The sequence below is a fragment of the Podarcis muralis genome, chromosome 6 (assembly GCF_964188315.1).
Source record: "Podarcis muralis chromosome 6, rPodMur119.hap1.1, whole genome shotgun sequence".
In the NCBI taxonomy this organism is placed as follows: Eukaryota; Metazoa; Chordata; class Lepidosauria; order Squamata; family Lacertidae; genus Podarcis; species Podarcis muralis.
This window is the reverse complement of record NC_135660.1, coordinates 45,549,042-45,565,509: the sequence shown is the minus strand read 5'-3', so window position 1 is coordinate 45,565,509 and position 16,468 is coordinate 45,549,042. Positions and strand designations below refer to the sequence as shown.

Genomic DNA, 16,468 nt, shown 5'->3' with positions numbered 1-16,468 from the left:
CGACTTCTTGGTAAATGGCAGCAACATACAGCATTGGGAAGACAGCAGAGCAACACAGCGCCTCCTGCACAGCTCCACCAGCTGCTACTGCCGGAAGACTGCCTTAGAGATGGGGAACAGCTCATTACCTCAGCTCTGCTGAAAGATCAGCTTCATTGGGTGCCTCCTGCCCCTGAACTTTTTCCATTCCAGCTAGTCCTGAGGAGGACAACCTCCCAAGTGTGTTTTTCCCCTCTTCCCCTATCCCCTTTTCTTTATAGTGTCTTTTACACTGTATGCCTGTAGACATACAGTAGATGGTCTTGTTTCATTGATCAGACATAAGCCATCATTGGAATCTTTTCGGGTGAGGAGCAAGGTATAAATGCTCTGATTAAATAAAAACATATGATCTTCTCATATAGAAGAGCCAAGTCTCTTTAGCTTGATAACAATTTATACACCATGATGTAAGTGATTTTCAAAGTTCTTATTGTTATAATTTTAGTTATATACCTTCTATTTCATTTCTATTTCCAAGTATAAAAATATTAATTACTAGTGCCATAAACAGGATGCATTAACAATTTTACATTTTACATTTGTAATGTATGAAACGATTCTTAGATGGATGGGCCAAACCCAAAGAAGTAACTGTACTACCAATTAAAGCAGCTTAGCACTGCAAATGATGAAATAACTATTTTCTGGCAATTCTAGCAATGATTGGGGAGTTCATTAAAACAGAGAGCTGCTGATGCCATTAACAGAAGTTAACCTTGCCACAGTAGCATATACTTGCATTTCCACATGGTAATCAAGCACCCAGCCCAATACATTTCAGCCCAAAATCCAAAGTGTGTCATTGACCATAGACAACAAATAAATGCCACATCTTTCTAGAATGCTTAAATCTAAATAAAATCTTAAATTAGGGCGGGAAGGAACCTTCAAGTCATCTCTCTCAAGTTCTGCACTGAGACAAAATCCTCTGTTAGGACCTCTCCCCATATATTAAAACCACTAGCCAATTGGGCCTAGAGGGGAAAAAATATCACACACCCCACAAAAAGGTATCAGTCTACTAAGCCACTCAACAGAAATTGTTAGTTCTCTAATATCTAAAGTTCACAATAAAAACATTGCACGACCATTGCCTCTTTCTCCAGTAGTTTCCAAAAGAGAAAAAAAATCTGTTCATTATAGCCACCACTGGCACATTACCTGCAAAATATTTTAAAACTATGTTAGGCTGCATTTTATATACACTTACTACACAGTAACATCCACTGATTTCAATAAGATTTACTTTTCAGGAAAAATGCTTAGAAGCACCCTGTTATTTAATTGCCTAAAAGTCATTTAGCATTTGAGAATTAGCTACAGTAAAAAGTTCCATGAAATTTGCACACTCTTTCACCCAAAGAAATAAGTCCAATTAATTAAAAAAAGCACCTTACCTATTTTATTGTTCTTATTCTTTGGGACTAGCAGAGTAACTCTCTAGAGCAAACCTTATTAATGTCTGTGAAGTTTTGCCAACAGCATAAATCTTACTTAACAGAAGACAGAACTAAATCTTCCTTTGCCAAACCAGTAACTCACTGAAAGCAGTCCTTTTCTTTAGTCTATTTTCTTACAAGCCCACAGTGACTATATAACAATGTTTTCCCAAAAGAACAAAATATGTCTCAAGTATAGCAAGGTCTTTTTTCTTTTTCTTTTTAAAGTATTAGCACAAAAAAGGAGGAGATAAATCTAGCAAGCCCATAAAATTTTGCTTTGAGGTAAACACAATCTCGAATGAAAATTTAAGCAAATCTTTCTACTAGGATCAAGCTACCTGATAAATCTAAAGGACAAAAAACTGAGAACATATTAGGGCTTGTTATAAATATGTCAAATGTTCTGTTTCCACTATGAATTACCTAATAAAAAACAGCTCTGCTAATGTGGGTCCTGGGCCCCACTATGTTATTCACTGAACTCTGAACACTTTCCCCATTGCAGCCTGTCAAGTTTTACGTTGTAGCAATTGTAGAAGTAAGTAAAGTTTGGAAGTGGGATAGTTTGGTACCAGCAACTTCCCTTTAAAATGATGCTTCTTTTTCCTGGCTATTGATTGGCTTATTTGCTTGAATTTAAATCTAGTATTGTACGAGGTCATGTGAAGCAAATCATTCCTTGAAATAACTGATATGTCAACACAAATCTTTGTCATGCATGAAAACAAACATTCCCCAGTGTCTCAAAAGCAGTGTCATGGCCGCAGCCACAAGCAAAATTGATTCATTTTGTCTTTCTACCTGAGTTCTTCCACATTAGCTACACTCTTGCCAAGTATTGCCTTCTCCCGACGAAGTTTCTTGATCTCCAGCTTGAGTAGTCGGATGTCTTCCATTCTTTGCCGGTACTGCATTTCTCCCTTGTTCAGAATTGATTGCTGGATTTTGATCTTCTCATATAGAAGAGCCAATTCATCGTTGCGACGAACCAGCTGGCTCCCCAGAATGTCTCTTTCACTGATAACCTAGAAAAAGTGGCAGGCCAAGACAAGATTCTACAGATGGGCTGAAAGTATGAAAATTGTCAGTCATAAAGCATAAGGAGGAGCACTGCCTTCATCAGCAAACAAAAAACAACAACATAACACCAAAATGTTGCATATTGTCAGTAAATAAAAATATTACTGAAGAGGGTCTGAAGCAGTCCTGACAGTAGGCCAGATCTTCAACTAGGACAAGTTGGCATCCTTCTGTTTTATAACACTATGGTATGTTAAAAGGGTTGATGCCAATTTGCTTCAACTGAGTCACATTGGAGTAAGTGCCACTGAAGCAGTGCTTGTATTACTTACCTGGTCTAATTCCTTTTTTTGCCTGATCCTCTCTGCATCAGCTTCAGAAATAATTTTCAAGAGTTTTCTTTCTTCTTCCTCTTGTTTTTCAATAAAGTGTTTCGTCTCCAGAGCTTGTTGTCTCATTTTAAGCAGTTCACTCTGACAGAAACAAAAGAAACAGGAAATAAATTGTGTTTAGTAACAGCTTCCGACTTTATAAACCTGGGAATTTAGGATTATTAAGATTTAGACAATCTTGTACTCTTGCTTAGGTTCTCATGTTTTGTTGGATTCAGTTTGCTGGTTCTCAACAGCAAATGAGAAATACCACACAAATGCACACTAAACTCTTATAAAAGAAAGGTTGTAACAATATGTCCAACATCTTTGTATTGTACATCATACCCAGGAGAAATGTCAGTGTGGTTTAGGCTCAATTTGTAATTCTCAGGCATTTCTTAAACTTACAGAGGGGGGAAATGAACAGTAGTAGATAGTGGAGAATTCAGTTGCTTACAGTAATAACCCACCACTATCTTTATAATTTATCAAACTTGTCTGGAATTGGTGCAAGTGAAATTATACATTTTCTGACACAGAAAATTCTGACACAATCACACAGACGGTTGATTGATCATGAAATCACTACAATCAGATGACTTAACAGCATGACCCCTGCAGTGGACAGAGAATACTTTCAGACAAAGCCCATAACCATGGAAGCAGTCCAGGTCACCTTCATTCAAGCTGCTGACATTTTTATAGTGTGCTTGGAACAGCATAGAGAACTCAGAAACAAAGATTCAAGGATAGTACATAAGATAATATTATGTAATACTGTAAGCTACAACACGTTCACAGTCAAGAATTGAGGTGATAAAGTTTGCACATAATAGGGCTGTTATTTATCTGTAATTTATTGCTTTTGCCTTTAGCAAAGTTGTATCATTCCTAGATACATTGCTAGTACAGTAGTTCACTGGGAGAAACTCAAGGTGTGCTATTTTCAAATATGATAATGATACCATGCCAAAGGAACCACCAAATATTCTGTGGTGCTTCAATTGTTAAAGGGACAATCACTTTGTTAAAGTGATAGAAAGGAAAAGGCTATTCCTATTGATTCCTTAGTTGGGAAATATCTTTAAAAGCAAGAAACATTTGCAATATATTTTCAGGACAGGATGTTTTTCAGAGACAGAGACATTTGATCCTGCTCTGTCACAACAGATTCTGAAAAGGGCCGGTTCCAATAAATGGGGATGTGTGTTTGGTCTCTTGAGAAAAAGCAATGCAACAACAACAAAACTGGTTGTGAAAGCAATAATTTAAGAGAACTGGTAGAACTGTTCTGTTATACTAATAAAATACCTTGCTCCCGTGTTGTTTTCTTTAATAAAACTTTTATTTTCCCATATGCACAATATTTGCACCACACTTACTCCAGTTTGGACACTAATCAAACTCTTATCAGCAGAGCAAAAATGGATGCTGCCTAGTATTAAATGCAAGCAACAGCGTGTAAAAAGTAATTGTCTGGAAGAGTAAAACTGTTCATGTGGTTCAGCATTGCTGAAACATTTTTTTAATATCAAAACGCTATCCTTTTTGTCACAGAATATACAAGCTGTAAACAAGATACAGCTTTAGATGTTGGCAGAAGCTGTTGATATAAGCAAATATTCTGGTTCAGATGCATTAAGTGCATGAAAATCTAAGCTATCTTGCAAAGCAAAAACCAAACAACTACCAGACAATCCAGGAGCCCCATGTTAAGCAGAAGCCCTAGAGGTGTCAGAAATCTCACAAAGGTATGATCTAAATACCTTCAGGTATAGGATCTGCACATTCCCATGTGACAGAGAACATACGGTGCATTGGTAAGCTTTCCCACTGATCCACTGGATCCTAGCCAAAGCACCAAAGACAAATGTAGAAGTTGCATACTAGGACACCCACTGAATTGAATGCATAATATTTGGGTTGGGGTTGGGAAAGATGTAAAAGAGGGAGGAGGAAACTCTTAGCATTCTAGGTATTTAGCAGAAATTCTGTAGGCATCAGAGCAGAATGCCCTCAAGCCAGTTACTAAAGTGAGGATAGGCCACAGACACTTTTGCTGCTGAATAATTGAACAGGTAAAAGAGCACAGCAATCAAGCTGCTGTCAAACTGTTGGTGGATGGCTCCACAGTGACAAGGCAGCATTAGAGGCTAGTTAAAGGAGACAGTTTTGCACAAGAAGTAAAGTTCTGAATGCTTTCTCCATAGCTGATATAACAACTCGCAGACAGACCGAGAACCCAAATTCATCACCCCTTTACAGAGTTCTATTGACATTCTGTCATAACAGTAATGTGCTGACAATAGTTGAAAACCTACAGAGTCACTGGAGCGTAGCATAAAATTGACAAAAAGAAAGCAAAGCAAAATGTAGCAAGGAAGGGATCTCCCCCTTTAGTGAAAATAAAAATGACCTGCTATGGATGCTGTTTCTCTTGATCTTAAAAAGACAAAAAGAGAGAGTTGAGAAAGTTACATTTCATGCAGCCAGATTCAGCTAGCACTGACAGTATTCTCCTACTTTCTTTTTGATTTAGCGCAGATTTATGACTTTCTGCTGCTCCTCAATTTCCACCTGACCAGAAATCCACTCACAAGGAATCTAGTTATTTGGTAATGAAAAACTAAAATCTCTCCCTGTGTGTATCTTTTCTTCTTTCTTAATATACTACAGGGAAGGCGGAATTACTAACTTTGCACAGCATTTCAAATGTTAATTGTATCCATCAATACCAGAAATAAAACTATGCAAAGAATAGTATTTCCACATCAGCTTCCAATAGTGAACAACTCCAGAATCCTGGATATCTCTGCTCTATATTAGGTTTTGCCTCTCTATTCCTTTTGGTCTACTCTCCATTTTCAACCAGTTCAGCTGTCTCTCTTCAAATCTTTGATCTTCTTTTCCCCTAAAGTTACAAAAGATCAGTCTGTGGCTATTCAGTCCCACCATTCACCATACAATTCACCATACCCATCCTTACACCTGGGGAGGGGTTTAGATTTGGTGTGGTATCTCACTTCCCAGCTCTCTGGACTCAGCCAAACTCCCACAGGCTGCCAATTGTGCAAGTTGGTGTGAAGCTCACCAGTGGGAGCCAGCAGAAAGCCCTGGGGTGGGGCATTCAAAAGGATGGGGGGGCTGTGCCAGCCCAGGATTGACTGGATCCCAAGTCAGTCTTACAGCTACTGCACAATGGCATAAGGCCCAATCGCTGCACTAGCTTGAGCTGGCACAGCCATCATGTATGGATCAGGCCTGAGCATCCTCCACCATCACCTGCCTCCACAGGCACCATGAGGAGCAGGGCTGCAGATGCAGCGGTGGCCCTGCCACTCCACAAAGCCCCACTGGCCAGAAGCAGGAGGTGGGAGTTTGGACTGGGACCTTAGCCTAATTATCTAATGATTAAGCAACAAACTCCTCAAGTTAACTTGCAAATATTTAACCTTAGAAGTTTGTGCCAAATATCAGTGTAGTCTACCACTAGGGTTTACTGGGTATATCCACACTTACAATAATAATGTTATGACAGAGCAATCCAGACACCAATAGTTCAGTGGATTCCAAGCACAAATGGCTAATGAAACACGAATGAAGGCAGGTGGCTAAAATGGCATTGGTACAACCTGTCAAGAAGGGAACTAAGACTACAATCCTATATATAATTACTTAGTAGTAAGATTCATTGGCTTAGTATCAGACAGCTATGTATGTTCAGCTAAAAAGGAACCATTTCCAGCAAAAGTATTAGATCTCTATAATACTCTTTACTATGTTTTTTCCTGGCAAGACCGTAAACTTTTTATAGTTGCATGGCCAGCAAAAATTCAAGAACTGACAATTTTCCATCTATGCATCTCCATGCCAGGAATCACACAAATGTTAAAGGGATACAAGCCCTGCCAGAAAAATGAGGGCAACCATGGAATATTGACTCTACCCTGCCACTTACAAACTAGGTAACACTTAATTTAAAATACTCCTATCCTACAAATCTGTTAAGCAGAAGTCAATTCAACAAATGTAGACCAAAAAGTATGATTAATAACCAGCATGGGCCAGCAGAGAACTCAGTTTGAATTGCAGAGTCTTTTTGAGGAACCCCAAGTGTTAGTAGAATCAGTTATTTCCCAATCATCCCAGGGCACCCTGGCAGGAAAATCCTCCAGAGCTCTATGGAATCCAATGGCCTCCAGAGGAGGGACTATTTTATTAGGTGCCCCATCATTGCAGGAGGGGAAAGGCTCATGCAAGCCTAAACCTAAGTAGGAAGTGAGTTCTCCATGACAAGTTGATAGATGTTAAATCCCACCAACCCCTTTCAGATCACCATCCAGCTACTTGATCAAGTGTGTCTATGTTGAGCTGGTGACGTTTTGGGACAGCCCCACTGCAGCCATCGCAGCCATTAAGTCCTGAGGCACCTGGATCTGGCAGCTTTAATATGGCTGCTGAAATCCCCAGGAATCCACAACACCAAATCGGATACCACTTTTATCAGCTCAGGCTGATGGGTGGATCACAGCAGAATGAGCAGTACACCAGCATATGCCAAATGGCAGGACCTCTTCTGGGCAATGGAATGGGAGACTTCCAGCTCTCCCTGCTTTCACTGGCAATGACTGCAGAATGCATTCCTACCATTACTAAAACCATAAATGTTCCACAACAGCACTAGTGCAGCAGCTCCTGCCCTTGGTCCACTCTGAAGAGCCACACAAGACGAAATATATTTTAATACTGCTCTTCAACAGCTATTGACAGAAAAAAGATGTCTTTTATATAGACAATAAAAAGTCTATTCAAGTAGGTAAACAGGTACATTTCTGCCAATTCAATAACTTAAAACCAATTCCTTTACCTCTGATCAATACTGGGACACTTTTTCTAATGGAAGTTCCTTACCTTTAAGGCCTCTTTCTCTTTTTCTATCCGCTGGTGGTCCAGGTGCATTTTCACAAGAGCTGCCTCTTTAGCAGAGATCTCTTCTTTCAGCTGGTCTACCTGGTGTGTCATAATCTTCAGCTTCTTTCTCATTTCATTGATTTCATCCTAACATGACAGATTTGAGGGCTTACTATATGCAGGTAGCAATGGTTCTAAAGCAGCGATAGATACAAAATCCACATTTTTCTTTCAGCATAGCCATACTCCACCCCAGAGCCAGTCCAGGAGGATACCATGAACAATGGCATCAAAAGCCAAAAAAAAATATCAAGAAGCAGGAGCAAGGTCTCAGGCCCCTGTCTGATATAAAGGTATAATACAATGACAAAATAAGAACTCTGGTTCTCACTTAGGTAAACACAACATAACAAATATCACACACACAAACACACACATCCTTTGAAACTAGGGCTTATCATGTGATATACACATCATCACTCATGTAAAGAGAACAGGAGAAAGCTGAGTATAATCCTAGATATGTTACAAATCCTCATGAAGAAAGCCAGCTATTTTAAAAGTTGGTATGCACATATGTTTCCAAATCTACTACTATGGTAATGAAAATGGAAAAGCTCCCATGAATTTTGCAAAGCTTGAGGTTACATTCGTTTAAATTAACAAGCAACAATTCCCAAAACCAGAATGATCCAAAAATGTGAAACCATCCTAGCAAGTACTGAAATTCAGCCACAACTCCTTTATCAAATGGCTTTACTGTGTCTGAGCTTATGATACCCTGGAGATCAGAAGCAGTGTGAACAGGGTTGGGCAATGGCGGAATTTTCCTTATTAAATAATCTGAAAATGCCTACCAAGAGGTTTGCTTTCTCAAACAAGCTTGCACCAATTAAGCTTATATCCCAAGAGAGATGACAATTCTGCATAGTTTTTCAGATAAGACCATCTTTGTTTTCATGGCTGGCTGGCTTGTTACTGAACTATGAATGATGGTCTTATTGCTATAGCATAGCTTGACTATACTATAAAAGTTATGTTCAGCTACAGATGTTTTCTCCTACTCCTGAATTTTGCAATTAATGCTAACTGAATCCTCTTGCTCCCCACACTCTTTTGAAATAAATTAACACCTTATAGATGCCATAATTACCCACTTCCATTTGGGCAAGGGCTATATTCCTAGCCAGGTACAAGTCTGTGCAAGAAATTCCATAGTCAAATTTAAGTTATGTTCTCTTTACCAGGCCACCTCTGTAGCTACTTCCTTACTAATTTGATGGGCTAACTTTCCCTCAGGAAAAAAAATCTGTATCTTTTTCCTACATGCTGCAATGACAGCTTTTCCCTACTGTAGAAAATAATTTGTTGTTTAATATTGGTTTATACATGTCTATTGATTCTTCACACAAAGCTGAAGACAAAAGGAAATTGATGGTTGAGCTATCAATCTGATACAGTCTTGTTTGACTCTCCTTTAGTCCCCTGGAGCTTTGGATACCCCTTGGCAGACATTTTCAAGGCATCTACTTTAAAACAATACTATATTCAGATAACCATATCATTCAAGAGCATTTATTTGTAATGTTCTTGAGCTAGGCCATCTGAAAAACGGTTCCCTTCTCCACTGGGTACAAATTGCTAGATCATCTTTGGAGGACATCTGATATGGAAAGCTCTCCTGTAATCCAGAACCACCAGAGACTTGTCACTTTCCTAATTTGACTCCTGACTTCATCTTTCAAAGACATACATGTGAAGATTGTATCGTGGATGGTCCCCCTGCAGCCACCTAGACTCTATGTTCTACACCAGAGCTTTCCAAACTTTTCATGTTGGTGACACACTTTTCAGACATGCATCCTTTCGCAGCACAGTAATTCAGTTTTACTAGCAAACTAGAGGTTAAACTAACCCCTTTCTAGCCCTGGGATGAGCGTGGGGAGCATTCACGTGACACACCTACACACTGCAGCTGACACGTTAATGTGTTGCAACACAGAGTTTGGAAAGCTCTGTTCTAGAGTCATGATTGTTTGCATAAACAGTCAGGTCAATGTGGCTGAGGTTTGTAATATAACTTTTCCCACAGGAGGGACAAAGATATGAAAACAATCATGTCAACATTGTTATATCTTCTAGATATTAACCGAGAATGGGTGGCTCAAGTGGAGACTGGGCTATAGGACCACAGCCCTCCTACTGAAAATATCAAGCCATTAAAAATAATAATAATCCTCAAAAACTCAAAGCCACACGCTTTTTCCGTCCCACACACATTTTATACTGTCTTTAATTTACAGAGTCATTTCTGTCAATCTGAAAATTGCAGCCCTCCCATGTCAAAATGTTGCCAGCCACCACTGCAAGGCTCAACTAAAATGGGAAACAAACTTAGTAAGAGAACTGCGTTTTAGTACCTGGGCTTCGATCAAATTTTTACTGTAGAGGTTTCTGTCTGATCTCACAGCTTCATAGAGGTTCTGTTGCTGTTTTAATTTTGTTTCAGACTCTGCTATCTGCTTTTTATAGTCAAAGATCTGCATTTCCCGCACTTTGATATCTTCCATGTGATGGAGGACCTGTCAGAGAAAGCATAAAATAAATATCATTAAACCATCCTTCTATGACGACTAGCAGTGCTCTATATACAGACTTAACTGCAAATACAAAGATTTCTGTTCAACCAGAAAGATTTGGGCTAAGGTCTGGATTATATTTACAGACTTTATTGTGTTGTAAAAGAATGCAGCTGCAATCTGAAGGAGGAGACTAGCATGGGAAGGCAGGATCATAACCTTTCCCCACACACCATTTTCCCACTGAAAATTGTCTCTACCCAGCTTTTCTCCAACAGGATCTCCCGAGATCTTTCCCCCAACAGGAATAAAAGCAGCTGGGAAGAGGTCAAGTCCACTCTGCAATTATTAAAAAGATTTTTGCAGTGTAATCTTATACATATCTAGTTGTAAATAAGTTGCATTACATTCAAAGGGATATGCTCCTAGGTACGGTAAATGGGTAGGGGATTGCAACCTCTGTGTAAAGGTAAGGTAAAGGTAAAGGACCCCTGGATGGTTAAGTCCAGTCAAAGGTGACTATGGGGTTGCGGTGCTCAACTCGCTTTCAGGCTGAGGGAGCCGGCATTTGTCCACAGACAGCTTTCTGGGTCATTTGGCCAGCATGACTAAACCACTTCTGGCTCAACAGAACACCATGACGGAAACCAGAGCGCACGGAAACGCCATTTACCTTCCCGCTACAGCAGTACCTATTTATATACTCACACTGTTGTGCTTTCAAACTGCCAGGTTGGCAGGAGCTGGGACAGAACAACAGGAGTTCACCCCATCATGTGGATTCGAACCACTGACCTTCCGATCGGCAAGCCCAAGAGGCTCAGTGGTTTAGACCACAGCACCAACCGCATCCTGCAACCTCTGTGTATATGTATATACACATGTGCATGTAGTTAATATGAAATGAAACCACATGTTATGAAGAATGCAACATTGCTGTCTTTCTCTCATTTGTAGTGACCAGGTTGTTTGAACTGTCTAATGACAGATTTCAAATTTGTTGCTGAAAACTAGCCTAGGAATCAATACATCACCTTAGTAATGAATCTTGCCCTCTGCCAAAGTGTGAAATGGTTGTCTTAAGGAGCTGCAATTAGTTTCGAATAGAGGAGAGCAAAGTATAGTTTATTAAAAAAAAGGTGTCTACATGGAACATTTTAGCCAATGAATAACTCTTTATATGGTCAGTGGAATTTAATAATCTTGGACAGCTCTGTGTTATAACTTCAGGTGCGCATGAGAATCCTCAGTATCTGAGCTACTATGGGCTCTTGTCATTCTCATTTATCATAACTGTCAATCCGGATATCCCATTGTACTGCATACCTCTTTGCAAGGATAAAAACAGCCAAAATGATTTGCCTAATCATATCACAATTCACCTTTCTTAAGGAAAACAAGCATTTGGAGGAGAATACATGGAGACAATGAGTGGAAGCAGATCATGTGGAATGCACTGGACAGTTTGCCATGAAGAAATTGAAGGTGTCACAAACACTTAAATCTTAATACCTCTCCATATTTTTTTACACTATACTATATTGATAGGGAAGAAGGAAAATTGCCTTCTTGAAGAGCAGGGCACATATGAGCTCTCAAATTAAGCAAGGAGAGCATAAAACCTCCAAATAGTGAAGTTCGTAAGATATGAAACCCGCAGGAAAAACATTTTACTACTACAGCTTCCTCTTGGAAAATATGCCTTCCTGTTTGTCACTGCCATGCAAGATACTGGAAGAAACCTATCTCTAGCATCAAGGTTTTTTGTGCTTTCTTGTACAAAATCCCCCCTCCCATATAATTATTTACATATATGCTATGTAGTTTCCACTTCATTTATCCAACTGACTGGGGAGAGCTGTACAAACTTTGCAGTAATGAGAGACATGGGAATATTTTAAAAATGTATTTTCACTAATAAAACTCATAAGGAGAAGCCAGAGAAACCTGATAAATTTTAAATTTCAGATATCTGAGGTTCTGGAAATGGTTTCTTCATTACCTTGACATTAGATGGTAATGAAACAGATTGCTGGAATTCGTCCACCCTGCCTAGCTTCCTTGCATTGAGGTCTATTGTTTAAATTCATAAATTTATGTTCATGAACCTTCAAAGGAAGAGATAACATTAATGTTCAGAACAGCTACTCAGTAGTAGACCTTGCAACCAGCACATTTGTCTATGCTGAAAGAATTCAAGCTTTGCTAGTGTATAGTAGGGTTATCAGTGTGCAAGCTTTGGGGCGAATGCTTAATTAATTGATTACCAGATACCTCTAACCAACTCAGGAGATAAAGTACATCTAAATATAGAAAGTTTTATTGCAGAAGTGGCAATGGTACTCAAGTGCATTTGTTGCTGACTGCAGAGATGCCTAAAAACTGCTTACAGTTTAAAACAAAAGCAGAGACCCAGCTTATAATTTAACTCCTACTCCTACCTTTTGCTTTTTCCTGTTAAAAACAAGTTGCCAATAGCAATAAAAGTGAGCTCAAAATCAATAATGTGTATTTCAAATCTGAAGCCTAGCTTAGTGATTATATAGGCTGAAGCAAAATTAGAAAACAGATCACTGAATTGTAACCATGCATCTTGGGAGTTGATGAACAAAAGTACAATAATAAACTACTTTACTATGTTTTACAAGTTGGCATCCATGGTTCTGAGGCTGACTGTGCTTTCATAAGAATTTATAAAATTGTCGCGTGGGAGTAACACCTCTCCAATAACTCTCAAACTGGAACTGGATGAATTAATGGATATTTTATTATGAATAACTCAAGAGTTGTCAACTGAGATTAGGAAAACATTTCCCTTACAATGCTGAGTTCTTCTTTTTTTCCTGAGAACTCTGTAATAATCTCCTTTACAGATAGCATGTTGGGAAGAATGCACAAAGTATCACTTGATGAGCTTCAGTAGAATGATTTTGCATTGAAGGTCAGATTTTCAACTGCCATACATACATGAAGCTGGATCAGAACAGACTGCTTACTTACTGACACAAATATCTGTCTTCCTAGGACAATGTGCCATGACTCAAGTAACTTGTACCATCTGAAATAGTTTTACTAATTCAAATGCATTTTTAAAATTCTAGATTCACTTTTGGCATAGCACCTGTTATTCACACTTGGTCAATTTGCTGGAGGTTGTCATCTGTAAAGGTAATCTGAATCCTCTGCTCTACGGCATGATTCAATGAACTAATGAACTCTAACATTTCTTCATCAGAAACTCATATGAAACTGTAAATGCTAAACTTCCTGGATTTCAATGTACTGATCTTGTACAGGGTGTAGTCATCTCAGACTGAAAGCAGTCAGCATCCTTCCACTGTGACTGGGGCCACAGTGCACAATGTACATCAAGCAACCTATCTAGCAAACTGATGTGCCTAAATTGGAATAAGAAGCCTGGAGAGGGTTGTTTCTCTCACAAACAATTTGGCACATCATACATTATTTACAAATCAGTATATAAGTTTTGGAAACTGATCTACATTAAAAAAAATCTGAAAGAAAACCTCAGTTGTGACTAGATCAGCTGAAAAAATAGACTAAATTATTTGATCCTGGGAAGCTCTCTGGGGTCAACTAGAACAATATAAAAAGGCAATTGCTTCTGAGTTGCTTCAAAGCACAGAAGTATTAGCTCTATAGCTGGCCACTGGTTCCATCAATATCCTCATACTAGGAAGCCAGATTTAGGTCAATTTGCATTAGTGCTTTTGTTCAGCCCAGACATCATGTGCCATGGTGCTTCTCCTACCTTTGCCATAGCCCTGATCAAGGCTTTTTGCAGCAGGAACTCACCAGAACTTAGTTCCAGCACCTCTCAAGTGGGCACCATTGCCATTCTAAGAGAATAAGGGAGGTGTTCATGGTGAGTTCTGGCACCTCTTTTCCAGAAAAATAGCACTGGCCCTGATCTATTTGTATTTTGCTTTTCACTCTCCATTTTCACCAACTACTGTGCAATCCTAAGCATGCATACTAAGAAATAAATCCCAGAATTCATTAAGTTTTACTTTCCTGTAACTATGCTTTGGAGTGCAGCCATTGTTAAATGAACTAAGTTGCTTATCACAAATTCTGCGTTGGATCTACATTATTTGCGTCACTTACTACTACTACTAATAATAATAATAAATACTAAGCAATCTTTGCTTTCAGACTACATTTGAAAGGTTACTTTGCAGAGCATTACTTGTACTCTGGGGACCAGGATATCTAAAGGATTGCCTTACCCACTATATACCAGCCTGGCAACTGCATTCCTCAGTTGAGAGTACCATACACCCCAGAAGTGTGCTCAGGCTACAGCAGAAACTGGGCTTTTAGTGTTGTCACACCAGCTCTGTGGAATCACATAAGATATGAACCTAGAGTGATACTGTTTAGGCACCTACTAAAGACATTTTTGTTTAGGAACGTTTTCCCTGAAGCATAATTAGTCATTTGTGAAGATCAATTTTATATTTGATTAAATGGTTTCATTGTTTTTTGAGTCTGTATGTATAGTTTTATTGTTTTAGAATTCTGTTTTTACTAATACACTGCTTTGATGGCTTTATGCCATGAAGTGCTCTATAAAAAACATTTAATAATAATACTACAGTGAAAAACAGTAATAAAGGAAAAGAGATATATTAATTGTCCTACATAGAAAATTAGTCCTGTAACGTGTGCCCACATGAATAGCTTTATCTTCCATCAATCTTCTTTTAATTAAACTATTTATTTCATATATCAAGTTCTTGCAAATGCATTATGTATTATGTGACACCTAGAGTAGCGCCTATTCTGCTGAGTTAAAGCAGTCTATTGGTACATGTGGCATAGGGTGATCTCATAGGTATACTTCTTCCAAGTTGTTAGGGGCCTTATATACAAATAATAACACCTTTAACCCAATCCAGCCCAGTAGCAAACCTGCAACCAGTGCAGATCATTCAAATTTGTGTCATCACTACAGGTTGTTGGAGCACATTCCACTGTTTCAATTATGTGCTGTGTGGAGAAATACTTTGTCCTGAATCTTTCAACATTCAGCTTCTTTGGATGCCTACAAATTCTAGTGCTATGTTATGCTACTTCCTTGACCTAACAATGGTCACAAGTTTGGGGCTTTATATACTGAATTATCAGTATATAATATCAACAGCCTCAGATATGCAGATGACACAACCTTGATGGCAGAAAGTGAGGAGGAATTAAAGAACCTTTCAATGAAGGCGAAAGAGGAGAGCGCAAAATATGGTCTGAAGCTCAACATCAAAAAAACGAAGATCATGGCCACTGGTCCCATCACCTACTGGCAAATAGAAGGGGAAGAAATGGAGGCAGTGAGAGATTTTACTTTCTTGGGTCCATGATCACTGCAGATGGTAACAGCAGTCACAAAATTAAAATACGCCTGCTTCTTGGGAGAAAAGCAATGACAAACCTAGACAGCATCTTAAAAAGCAGAGACATCACCTTGCCGACAAAGTTAAAACTATGGTTTTCCCAGTAGTGATGTATGGAAATGAGAGCTGGACCATAAAGAAGGCTGATCGCCGAAGAATTGATGCTTTTGAATTATGGGGCTGGAGGAGACTCTTGAGAGTCCCATAGACTGCAAGAAGATCAAACCTATCCATTCTGAAGGAAATCAGCCCTGAGTGCTCACTGGAAGGACAGATCCTAAAGCTGAGGCTCCAATACTTTGGCCACATCGTGAGAAGAGAAGACTCCCTGGAAAAGACCCAGATGATGGGAAAGATTGAAGGCAATAGGAGAAGGGGACGACAGAGGACGAGATGGTTGGACAGTGTTCTCGAAGCTACCAATATGAGTTTAGATAGATGATAGATAGATAGATAGATAGATAGATAGATAGATAGATAGATAGATAGATAAATTTATTGTCATTGTCCGTATATACACAGTATACACAACAACGAAAATCAAACACCCACCCAAAGACCGGGTTCACATACACATTTGCACGTATCTCCATCACTCTCATCCTATTCAGACATAATCTATAAAAACATAACATAATCCAGAATATAACATAACCTATTAAAGGCATAACATAACCTAAAACCTATCT

General features: G+C 39.0%; 1 protein-coding gene across 1 annotated transcript in view; it reads right to left on the bottom strand.

Moving 5' to 3' along the window:
- The window catches only part of CFAP58 (cilia and flagella associated protein 58), an 86,394-nt gene that overhangs the window by 46,430 nt on the left and 23,496 nt on the right, over positions 1 to 16,468 (bottom strand). The window contains exons 10-13 of the mRNA XM_028730340.2: positions 10,210 to 10,371; positions 7,790 to 7,936; positions 2,837 to 2,977; positions 2,286 to 2,509 (exon numbers count right to left, since the gene is read on the bottom strand). Of these exons, the coding sequence (XP_028586173.1) occupies positions 2,286 to 2,509; positions 2,837 to 2,977; positions 7,790 to 7,936; positions 10,210 to 10,371 (674 nt within the window). The remainder of the gene's footprint in view (positions 1 to 2,285; positions 2,510 to 2,836; positions 2,978 to 7,789; positions 7,937 to 10,209; positions 10,372 to 16,468) is intronic.